Source organism: Lynx canadensis, chromosome A3, assembly GCF_007474595.2.
Source record: "Lynx canadensis isolate LIC74 chromosome A3, mLynCan4.pri.v2, whole genome shotgun sequence".
In the NCBI taxonomy this organism is placed as follows: Eukaryota; Metazoa; Chordata; class Mammalia; order Carnivora; family Felidae; genus Lynx; species Lynx canadensis.
Genome location: NC_044305.1, coordinates 27,678,840 through 27,689,108, shown reverse-complemented (window position 1 = coordinate 27,689,108; position 10,269 = coordinate 27,678,840). Strand labels below are relative to the sequence as shown.

Genomic DNA, 10,269 nt, shown 5'->3' with positions numbered 1-10,269 from the left:
GCTCTCAGAACTCCTGTCACCGTCCCCTGCCCAAGGCCTCAGCTTGAGGATGGGCCAGGGCTTGGGGAAGGAAGCTGGGAGGGGTAAGATTAGATGTCCTCTCCCCCCTTTTCCCTCCCCAACCCACACACACAACAGAGGCTAAACATTTTTTAAAGTATATTTTTATTGTAAAGTAGCTCAACCCTACAGGCAAGAATAAAAAACCTAATGGACATCTGTACACCTGCCAGCGACTTGTAGCAAATATTGCCATTTTCATATTTGTTTCAGATTTTCAGAAATTAAATACTACAGATTCAAGAGAAGTCTCTAGCCTTCTTCCCGAATCCCCTTTCCCACTTCTCACCTCACCTCGGAGGAGGAGCCACATTCTGAATTCAGTGTTTCATCAGTCCCCTGTGTCTTTTACTCTTAAAACTAATTTAAGTATCTTAAATGACCCTGAGTATTGCTTTGCAGAGTTTGGAACTTGCTAAGAATGGTCTCTTCCTGCACGATTCATTATGTTCATTATGCCATTTGCTTTCTTTGCTCTCAGCATCTCTTTGAAATGTATCCATAATGATATGGATACAACTCAGCCTCAGGCATTTATCATGGGTCCTGGATGTGGAATGTGGCGAGCGTATATGGCTGCGTGCCAGCTGTGTTTCTTTCTTCTTTTGATACACGGGTTTTTGCAACTGTTTGCTATTCAGTGATGCTGCAGTGAACATCTCTGTTCATGTCTCTCTGGGCACAGACAGCAGAGTCTCTCTGTGTCAGTGGTTCTGAGAGCATAGTCAGGGACCAGCAGCAACAGAGTAGCATCACCTGGAACCAGTTAGAAATACAAATTCTCAGCATCCCCTCGCCCCCCCCCCCCCCCCGCCCAGATCTACTGAATCAGACACTCAGGGTGGAACCCAGCGCTGTGTGTTGTAACAAGCCCCCTCCAAGAGGCTGGTACAAGAATTTGAGAAGCTCTGCTCTAGGGTTTAGACCGCAAGTCAAGCGGCTGTGTTCGGCAAAGGCACATCCTCAAATGTTCTAGATGCTGCTGGATTTTTCTCCAGCATTTACACTATCAGAACGGAAAGTTTCCTTTCATCCTTGCCAGCCCTTTGTATTATCAGAATTTAACTTGTCTCCCCTTGGGCGGGAGGTGTGGGCTCTGTTCGTTTTTTCAGCTGAAGTTCTCTCTCTGGCCCCGGGGGTTCCCTCTTACGATATCACACCTTCTCTCCGCCCCCAGGTTCCTGCGGGTCTACAGCTTTGGAAACATGCAAACCTTGACTCTGCTCTTCCCAGGGACATTAGTGAGGGTTCTCAGTTGTAAGCAACAGCAAGGGGACTTAGCAGCAGGATGTGGGGGGCTCCCAGAATCCAGGCAGCTGGAGATTAGGCTGGGAGAAATGCAGGATCCACCCCACAGCGGGAAGGAGGGGAGGCAGAAAGGCCCCAGGCTGGTCTGGGCAGTCAGCTCGCTTCTACCTGGACCCTTATCCCCACATATGCTCCTTACTCTCTTTGTTCGACTCCCAGGACTCCGGGTCATGGGAATGAGTATCTGATTGGTCAATGCCCAGTCACTGCCAACTTGAAGAAGGGCTTGGCCTCCTTGGTTTTTGTTCCAGGGGGACACCGGGATTGGCCCTTCTCTAGGTTCTCTCACACAATGGGGAATTCCTCTAAAAGGCAGGTCGGGCCCCAACAGAAAGGGGGGGCAGAGCTGGAAAGTCAAGAACATCCTGTGCTGAGTGGCCATGGGCTCAGTGAGCCAAGGTGTGTAACTGGTGTATTAAGCAGTCTGACCTTAAACGGGGTACAAACGTGGAACAGTGTAATGTGTCCCCAGGGCACCTGGGTGGCTCAGGCAGAAAAGCATCCAATTTTGGCTCAGGTCACGATCTCGCAGTTTGTGAGTTCGAGCCCCACATCGGGCTCTGTGCTGACAGCTCGGAGCCTGGAGCCTGCTTCAGATTCTGTGTCTCCCTCTCTCGCTGCCCTTCCCCAGCTCACACTCTGTCTCTCTCTCCAAAATGAATAAACATTAAAATATATATATATTTTTAATGTGTTCCCAATCACCTCGAAGAAGCTGCTTGATCCTTCGCGACACCTGGTCACTTTCTGACTCTCCTCGGCTCCTGCCTTCCATGGTTTCCCTTGCTGCCTCTTACCGGGACACTTGCCATCAACCAGCCTGCCTGGGTAAGGCAACGGCAAGAGCACCGAAGCCTGGGTACTTCTAAGGGGCCCTTGCCGCCGAGAAGCCCCTCGTGCCTGCCATGAGGGATGTGCAGGCTCTTTCACTGCTGCCCACCCACTCAGCCCTGCCCTTCTCTCCCTTGGCCTCTTTTCTCTGCTCAGAGAGGCCTGGAAAGGGGCAGATCTGCAGGGCTCCAACACAAGTGAGTGTCCCCCCGGGGCATGAGAAGCTGGTCGCCTCTTTTTGCAGACACCCCGTCTCTGTGAGGAGCACGCTGCATCTCTCCTCATTTGGTTTTGGGGGTTGGGAACAGAAGGAAAGCCACAGCAATCCCCACCCCCCCCAGGCTGACAATTCCAGTCTCCCATGAGCCCCTCTCTCTAAGTGGTCAGCTTAATCAAGTGATAGCCAGGATAGCAAAGACCCTCCCCCCCACCCCCCACCATGAGCCTGGGAGAGGATCTCTTTCTAGAGTATTCTCCATCTCCTTCTTCCCAGCTTTGGGTCTGGTTGCTGATTCTGGGGCAACAAGAATTTTCTTTCCTCAACTTGCTATGCTTGATGATGTTGGGAGCCCTTGATGGTGGTGACAGGCAGGAACGGAGTATTGTTCAGACCCGCCGCAGGGGGCCGAGGGTCTCCCCCACCCCCACATGCACGTGCACCCCACCCCCCACACGCTCAAATATACACACCATTTCCCTGAAGGTTAAGTTTGTCTGTGAGTTACAGACAACTCCCGATAACAATGGTTTAAACAAAATAGACATTGATTTCTCTCTCTTGTAAGTCGGCACAGGCAGTCCAGGGCTCGCACAACAGTTCTACCTTCCTCGGGGACTCAGGCTCTTTTGCTTTTCTTGCTCTGCCATCCCCAACACGTGGTTCCTACTTCATGGTCCAGAATGGCTGCTTGAGTTCCGGCCATCACGTTCACGTTCCAACAACAGGAAGGACGAGGGGGTGACACGGGCCCGCCCGTGCTTGTTAAGGCAGCTTTTGAGAGGTTGCGCACGTTGCTCTCCCTTATACCCCAGTGGCCAGATTGGGGTCACGTGATCATACCTGGCCGTGGGGGAAATGTCGTTCGTCTGGGTGGCCGTGTGTTCAGTTAATACGCTCCGCGAGGCAGTCTGAGCTGCTCACCTACGTGGTTTGACTCTCTCTCTCTCCCCCTCCCCCTCACCTCCCACCCCGGCCTGGCTGGCAGCGGGCACTGGTCCGGGGGGCAACTGCACGGGCTGCGTCATCTGCTCCGAGGAGAACGGCTGTTCCACGTGCCAGCAGAGGTTGTTCCTGTTCATCCGCCGGGAAGGTATCCGCCAGTACGGCAAGTGTGTGCATGACTGTCCCTCTGGCTACTTCGGCGTCCGCGGCCAGGAGTTCAACAGGTGCAAAAGTACGTGGTTCCTCCCTTGTCCTGTGCTCGTGCTGGGCCCCTGAGGCCTCCGGCCCATATCCGCCCCCCCCACCCCCCCCCCCCCCGACACGGCCCCACCCCCCCACCCCCCCCCACCCCTAACCCACCCCCCCACCCCGACACGGCCACAGGGCAAGTGGTTTGTGCCTGAGCCCAGACTCTGGGATTTCAGGCGGGGTTTCGGGCTGACTCCGAAGCCGCAAGCAAGTCAGCGTCCTGTCTGGTCTCAGCGCTAAGGGGGCAGGGAACCTTCGCCTCCACCCTATGCGCTGTGTGGCCTTGGGCGTGTTAACTCGCGCCTTCTGGACCTAGCTCGAGCGAGAAAAGGAGTCCTAAGTCCTGACTCTGCTTTGCATGGCGACCCGGGACACACCATGGCCATCTTCGAGCTTTGATGGAAATGGGGCAGAAAGTCCGCACTCCCAGCCTAGATTTGCTATGTGACGACATCAGACGAGCCGCTTGCCCTCTCCGAGGGCAGCCGCCCTCACCGCGGGTGACCTTGGCTCTGTTGCAGAATGTGGGGCCACGTGTGAGAGCTGCTTCAGCCAGGACTTCTGCATCCGGTGCAAGCGGCGGTTTTACCTGTACAAGGGGAAGTGTCTGCCCACCTGCCCGCTGGGCACCGCGGCCCAGCCCAGCACTCGGGAGTGCCAGGGTGAGTGGGGGCCTCCTCGCCCCGCCTGCTTCCCTGCAGGGCCCGGTGCGGGCGTCAGGACGTCAGGAGAGCCTGAAGAACCTTAAGAGAATGTCGCGTGGTGATTGGAGGCCCAACAGGTGACGTCAGGCACACAGAGGGAGCCTCCAGTACCCTCACTGTGATCGCCTGTTATTACCGACAGCGGCTTCGCTGTCCTTGCCAGGGGGAGGCAGCAGAGTTCACGAGAAGAGTACTACCGAGGAATAAGACAGACCCGGGTTCACATCCTTTTCACTTCTCCCCTTCGCCCCTCCCTGAGCCTGGCTAACCTCCCCACCCCTACTTCAAGCTTCTGGTCAGGAGTCACCTCCTCCAGGAAGTCTTCCAGCTCCCCCCAGGCCCCTGGGGCCCATGCCTCCTCTGGGCTCCGGCACCTGCCTGTGCTTCCTCCCGTTACCGCAGGAGCACCCTGCCCTTCCCGCCTGACTTTTCTGGGCGGTGAACTCTGGGAGGCAGAGCCAGTCGGTCTGGTCACCGCTGCCACTCAGCGCCTAGCACAGCACGAGGCACACAGTAGGTGCTCAGTCCCTGCCTGTCAAATGAACACATCTAGCAAAAGGACTGTTGTTCTCAGGCCTGGAGACCTGGCTTCTGGGCCCGATCGGGTCTGAAACGCTTACAGTGTTCTGATGTTGAACCCCCTTCTCTGTTCCCTTAGCGGGCCCCTTACCTACTCAAGGCCTCAGTGGCCTCATCTGCAAAATGGGGGTATCCCATAGCTGCCCTGTTCTTTGCCTACTTCTCAGGGGCTCTTAAAAGAATCAGATGTGAACAAATATATAATATATATATTTATGATGTATATATATATACATATTTATAATGTATATATTTATATTTATAAGTAAATATAAATATATACATTATAAATATATTTAAATATATTTTATTTAATATTTTATTATAATATATATTAATATATATATATTATTATATATTATATATAGTATATATATATAATAAATATATATATAAATATATATATATAATATATATAATATATATATACATTTATAATATTCTTATCATATATTTCCTACTTATCTGTTTTTATATTTTCTCTTTATATTTATTATATAACTCTATACATCTCTCTTCTCCATATATAAATATAAAATATATATGTTCACATTTGATTCATATATATATGATATGATTTGATACATATGTACATATATATATATGGGTTTTTTTAAAGTTGTTTCCTACTGAGAACGTTCATGTCCCATGACCTCATTTTTCCTCACAACAGCACTGCACGACTTCCACCTTCCACAGCCCATCAAAGGCACATGATCAAGGTCAAAGCAGTGTCTCTGCCCTGAGGGCCTCCCAGCAGACCCTTCTGGCCTCTTCGCCTGGCCCTCCTCCTCCCAGCCTTCACCCTGCCCCTGCTCTAGCTGCCATCCCTCAGACACCGTCTGCTAGGCCCCCAGGGCTGTGCACGCCTACCCTCATGGTGCTTCCTTCCGGTTCCACTGGATCACCTCCTCTCCCTTTAGCCCCTCTGTCATCTCCTGGGGGAAGTCTTCCCCTCTAAAGCCAGTGGTCACCCCCCACCCCCTTCTCCCCCCCCCCGCCGCATCTGGCCTGGGCATGCTTTAGTCTAGCGCCCATCCTGGGCTCTCATAAATAGATATTTAAGTGTCTCCCCGCTGCTCCTTGTGAGAGCTTGCAAACCCCTTGCATGTGGAGGCGGCGTTCGGGGAACGGGACCCCTCAGACCCTGCCCTTGGATCTGAAGGACACTCACTGCCAGCTGACCAGAACTGTCTATCTGTCTGTCTGTCTGTCTCCACCCAACAGAAGAATGTGAGCTGGGCCCCTGGGGCAGCTGGAGCCCCTGCATGCACAACGGGAAGACCTGTGGCTCGGCCTGGGGCCTGGAGACCCGGGTGCGGGAGGCCGGCCGGGCCGGGAGGGACGAGGCAGACACCTGCCAGGTGCTGTCCGAGTCACGGAAATGTCCCATCCAGAGGCCCTGCCCAGCAGGTGAGCACCAGGCCGGCATTCGGGGCTGCAGTGGGCAGGGTCCACGGGGGACTTTGAGCAGCTGGGGACATCGCCTGCCCAAATAGTGCCTGTAAGGCTGCCCAAAAGTCCAAGAGTAGCCATTCCTTCCCATGGGCTAAGCATCACCCGCCCCGGTGTCCTTCCTGGCTGGGGTCAGTCCCAGCTATTAAAGCCACTGACTTAAAGAGAAGAGAGGCCGCGGAGGGTGGTAGGTACGACGTGAACAGTGAGTAGCAATAATGCGCAGGGGGCCAGCATTAACTGTGCATCTGCTATTGCCGTGGGCAGTGTGCTAATTCTCCACCTCCGGGTCATTTAATCTGCACCGTGACTCGATGGTGTGGAATCGTTACCATCCCCCTTCAACAGATGAGGAGATCGGGGCCCAGAGAGGTTGTCACTTGCCTCAGGGTCATGCAACTAGGAAAGTGTGGACCTGGGATCCAAACGTAGGTCTGTGTGCAAAGAGGAATCTAGAGTCACGCTTCAGTGTAAGGAACCCGGAGCCAGGTCACGGGGGGCCACACAGCTGGCATGTGGTGGGGCCAGGACTCGAGCCCAGGGACATGCCTGGTTTCAGGAGCACTTGTAGTCTGGGTTGGCAGTGCAGACAGCATAGCTGGGCGGCCGGGGATGGAGGGTGAGGTTGAGAGGGGACTGGGGAAACTAAGACCCCAGGCCCGCAAAAACACCCACGTGGACAGACGGACAGACGGAAAGTTCTCTACAGCACCTGTCACGGCACATGATTGCTGGTGGTGATTGGCAATGGAGGGACAGAGAGAGAGGAAATGTCTTCCCATAGGTGATGATGATGATGATGATGATGAATGAAGAATGAATGACAGCAGCAAACATTCATGCGCTGGGCCCTGTGGTCAGTGCTCTGTAAACCGATCGATGCCTTTCGTCCTCACGACAACCCTACTGTGAGCTATTTGCATCCTCCGGGGCTCAGCTCAAAGTCCCCTCCGCAGAGAGGCCCTCCACGACTGCCCCTGCCGAGAGACACCACCCGTGTCTGGGACCGCCATCCCGCGGTGTCACAGTGCTTACTTCCTCCCAAAATGATGGCGCACACTCTCGTGCTGCCTTGTTTAGGGTCTGTCTTCCTTACTAGAATGCGATCCCCGGTGAAAGCCGTGTCTTTGTCCGCCTTGTTCACGGCTGCCTCTCCAGGGCCTAGAACAGGGCCCGGCACACAGTAGGTGCTCAGTTAACATTTGTTGAGGAGTGGATGGGTGGGTGGATGGGAGGAAGGTGGGCCCATATCAGGCAGGCAGAGGGAAGGGCTGGGGACCCCACACCACTCACCCCACCCTCCTACCTTCAAAGCTGGCACAGCCACTCAGGCAGTGGCCACCCTTCATCCCCCAGATGCTTATGTCATTTCAGCTGACACAGCCAGCCCCGGAGTTTAGAGTGGGAGCCTGGCCTAAGCAACCCCTAAGAGTTCAGGAGTGGGTGAAGGGAGGCCCAGAGGTGGACAGCCTCATCTAAGAGGATGACCCAGGATCTGCCCTGAGGGGTGAGTGGAGGCAGGAAGGCTGGGGGGAGAAGGTGTGGTCTTTTCCTCCACGTGAGCCGGGAGCCACTTGAAAGTGACACCAGGAAGTCCAACCCAGACTATGTCACCAGCCAAGCAAGGTCCCTGCTGGGCCTCAGTCACTTTATCTGAGTAATGGGACGAATCAGATGTTTGTGCTAGAAACTCATCCCCGCCGCAGGGTTGGGGGACTGGGGGTACAGTGGGGTCAAGGTTCCCAGGTAGGTCTGGGGTTTGCAGGCCAGGCCACCCCTCCCCACAGCACGGACTGTCATATGGGGGCGGTGGGGGCGTGCCTGCTCCCACACCTGCGGGACGTGGCTGCATGCAGGGGTGCTGGCTGAATGCTACTGTCCTCGTCGTCTGAGGCCAGAGCTGGGGCCCGAAGGTGAGTGGAGGAGCTGGTGCCGGGTCCCGGGCAAAAGGTATGGAGTCTCCAGCTTGGAGCCTTGTAAACTGCGAAGTGAGTGCCCCCAGGAGGGTCACGGGCACCCCCCGCGAGGCCGCCCTAAGTCCTGACTGGCCCCCTCGCCCCATGCGAACCTCTGGGCCTGGCCAGGCCAGATGCCCAGCATGGTGGGGGCGGGGATGCCCTCAGCCAGTCAGTGCCCCTCCTCACCCGCTAGGGAAGCGGGAGCAGTGGTCCATGTCGGGTAGGTTCCCCCGCAGTCCACGCTCCAAAGTGGAGTGATTGTAAGGTCAGCACCCAAAGGTGGTTCTGAGCCCCGCTCAGGGGGAGTGGGGGGCCCACCCTCATCTGGAAGGATGGAGGGGCCTCCCGGGGCCCCGAATGGCCTCAGAAACAACACCCTGTGCTCTCGGTGCAGAGAAAAGCCCCAGCCAGAAGAAGGGCCGGAGAGACGGGCGCCCGCGCAAGGACAGGAGGCTGGACCGCACGCTGGACGTGAGGCCCCGCCAGCCGGCCGCCTGAGGAGCCCCAGAGCTGCAGCCCCCAGCGCCCCGCACTTCCCGCTCCAGCCCTTTCCACCACGGTTGCTGCTGCTGCTTTGTCCTTGCCTCTCCCCACCCTCTGTCCCTGTGTCCTTCCACCTTTCCTGTTTCTCTTTCTGATACTCCTTCATCTCTCTTCCTCTCCTCCCTCCCTCTAATCCTCTCCCTTCTTACTCATTTCCCTTTTATCTACCTGCCTTTCTTTTCCTTTTCCGCTGCTTTCCTTCCTGTTCTTCACCGTGCCCTCTGTGTCTCTTCTCTCTCTCCCTCTCTCTCTCTCTCACACACACGCACACGCACACACACTTTGAGAGACCGACCGTCTGTGCCTTGCTCCCCAGATGCTCTATCTACTTCTTAAAGAAAGCAAACCACTTTTTCTAGGCCTTACCCTGACCTTGTCTTGACCCCAGCTTCGCAGAGAAGGGGTTTCCAAGGGCAGGGCCCAGGTCACAGTACAGGCAGGCTGCTTGCGTCCAGACAGCCCCGCTTCTGCTCCAGAGGAGACCCCAGAACCCAGGGCTGTGAGTGCCCCCTGCTCAGGCCAATCCCTGGAGGCCATTTCCACGGCCCTTGGTCACCAGCTCGCATAGGAAGCCCCAGAAGAGGCCATCAAAGCTGAAAGGAATTTTGAGATTATCCAGGCTGCTCTGTTCCCCACCCTGGAGCCCCCTGTTGTACTCATGGGGAAACTGAGGCCCAAGAAGGGACTTGCCCAAGGTCACCCAGGGAACCCAGGTGCTAGACTTTTTACTTACTGGCTGCCCTGCAGGGCACAACTCTGGGGGCCTTTGGAGAGGAGATGAAGGAAGGAGCAAGGGAAGGGGCAGGAGCGAGGGAAGATTCTCCCACTCCCCCACGCCACCACTGAACCCTGTGCACTCGTATTTCACTGTGACAACCTCACACACCCGGCAGGAAGAACATTGGCGGGCGGGGGGGGGGGGGGCGTCTCCAGTTAGACCTAGATGAGAAGTGGGTTTGTTCTCACTGCCTGTCATTCCACCATCATGGTACCAACCTCCTCCTCCTTGGCCTCCCGGATTCTCCAGAAGGGGGGCTCCCAGCTTGCCCTGGCATTACCTGCTGGCCTGAACTGAGAAGGTCCAGCAGCTGGGAGCTTTGAGGGTCTGGGGTGGCCTGGGGACGGGGTGTGTGCAGGCTGGAAGAGAGGCTGAAAGGGACAAAGTAGCACTCCCCCACCCCACAAGAGTGTCCACCTGCAGGCTTCCCTCTGCCTGGCACACCCTCTGAACCCCCCCCCCCAAGGCCCGCCCTCACTCCTAGCTCCCCTCCTCCTCCCTGAGGACAGCCACAGCCCTTCTTTGCCTGGCCAGACTACCAGCTTCTCTTCTGCAAAGTTTGTGCCTCTGAAATGCTCTATTGTCGTTGTTTCAAGATCCCGACTTTTTTTTTTTTTTTTTTTTTTAATAAAGAGAAAAGAA

At 55.4% G+C, this 10,269-nt stretch overlaps 1 protein-coding gene across 1 annotated transcript; it reads left to right on the top strand.

Moving 5' to 3' along the window:
* Positions 1 to 1,748: 1,748 nt before the first annotated feature.
* Positions 1,749 to 8,804, top strand: RSPO4 (R-spondin 4). The gene is made up of 5 exons (XM_030311765.1): positions 1,749 to 1,767; positions 3,405 to 3,593; positions 4,132 to 4,272; positions 6,121 to 6,306; positions 8,701 to 8,804. Exons 1-5 carry the CDS (start codon positions 1,749 to 1,751, stop codon positions 8,802 to 8,804), a joined length of 639 nt encoding a protein of 212 aa, XP_030167625.1.
* Positions 8,805 to 10,269: the final 1,465 nt, after the last annotated feature.

Coding starts and splice junctions, on each gene's coding strand:
- RSPO4 (XM_030311765.1), top strand. Junction 3,594..4,131: donor GGAGTTCAACAGGTGCAAAA/GTACGTGGTTCC, acceptor GCTCTGTTGCAG/AATGTGGGGCCACGTGTGAG. Junction 4,273..6,120: donor CAGCACTCGGGAGTGCCAGG/GTGAGTGGGGGC, acceptor TCCACCCAACAG/AAGAATGTGAGCTGGGCCCC.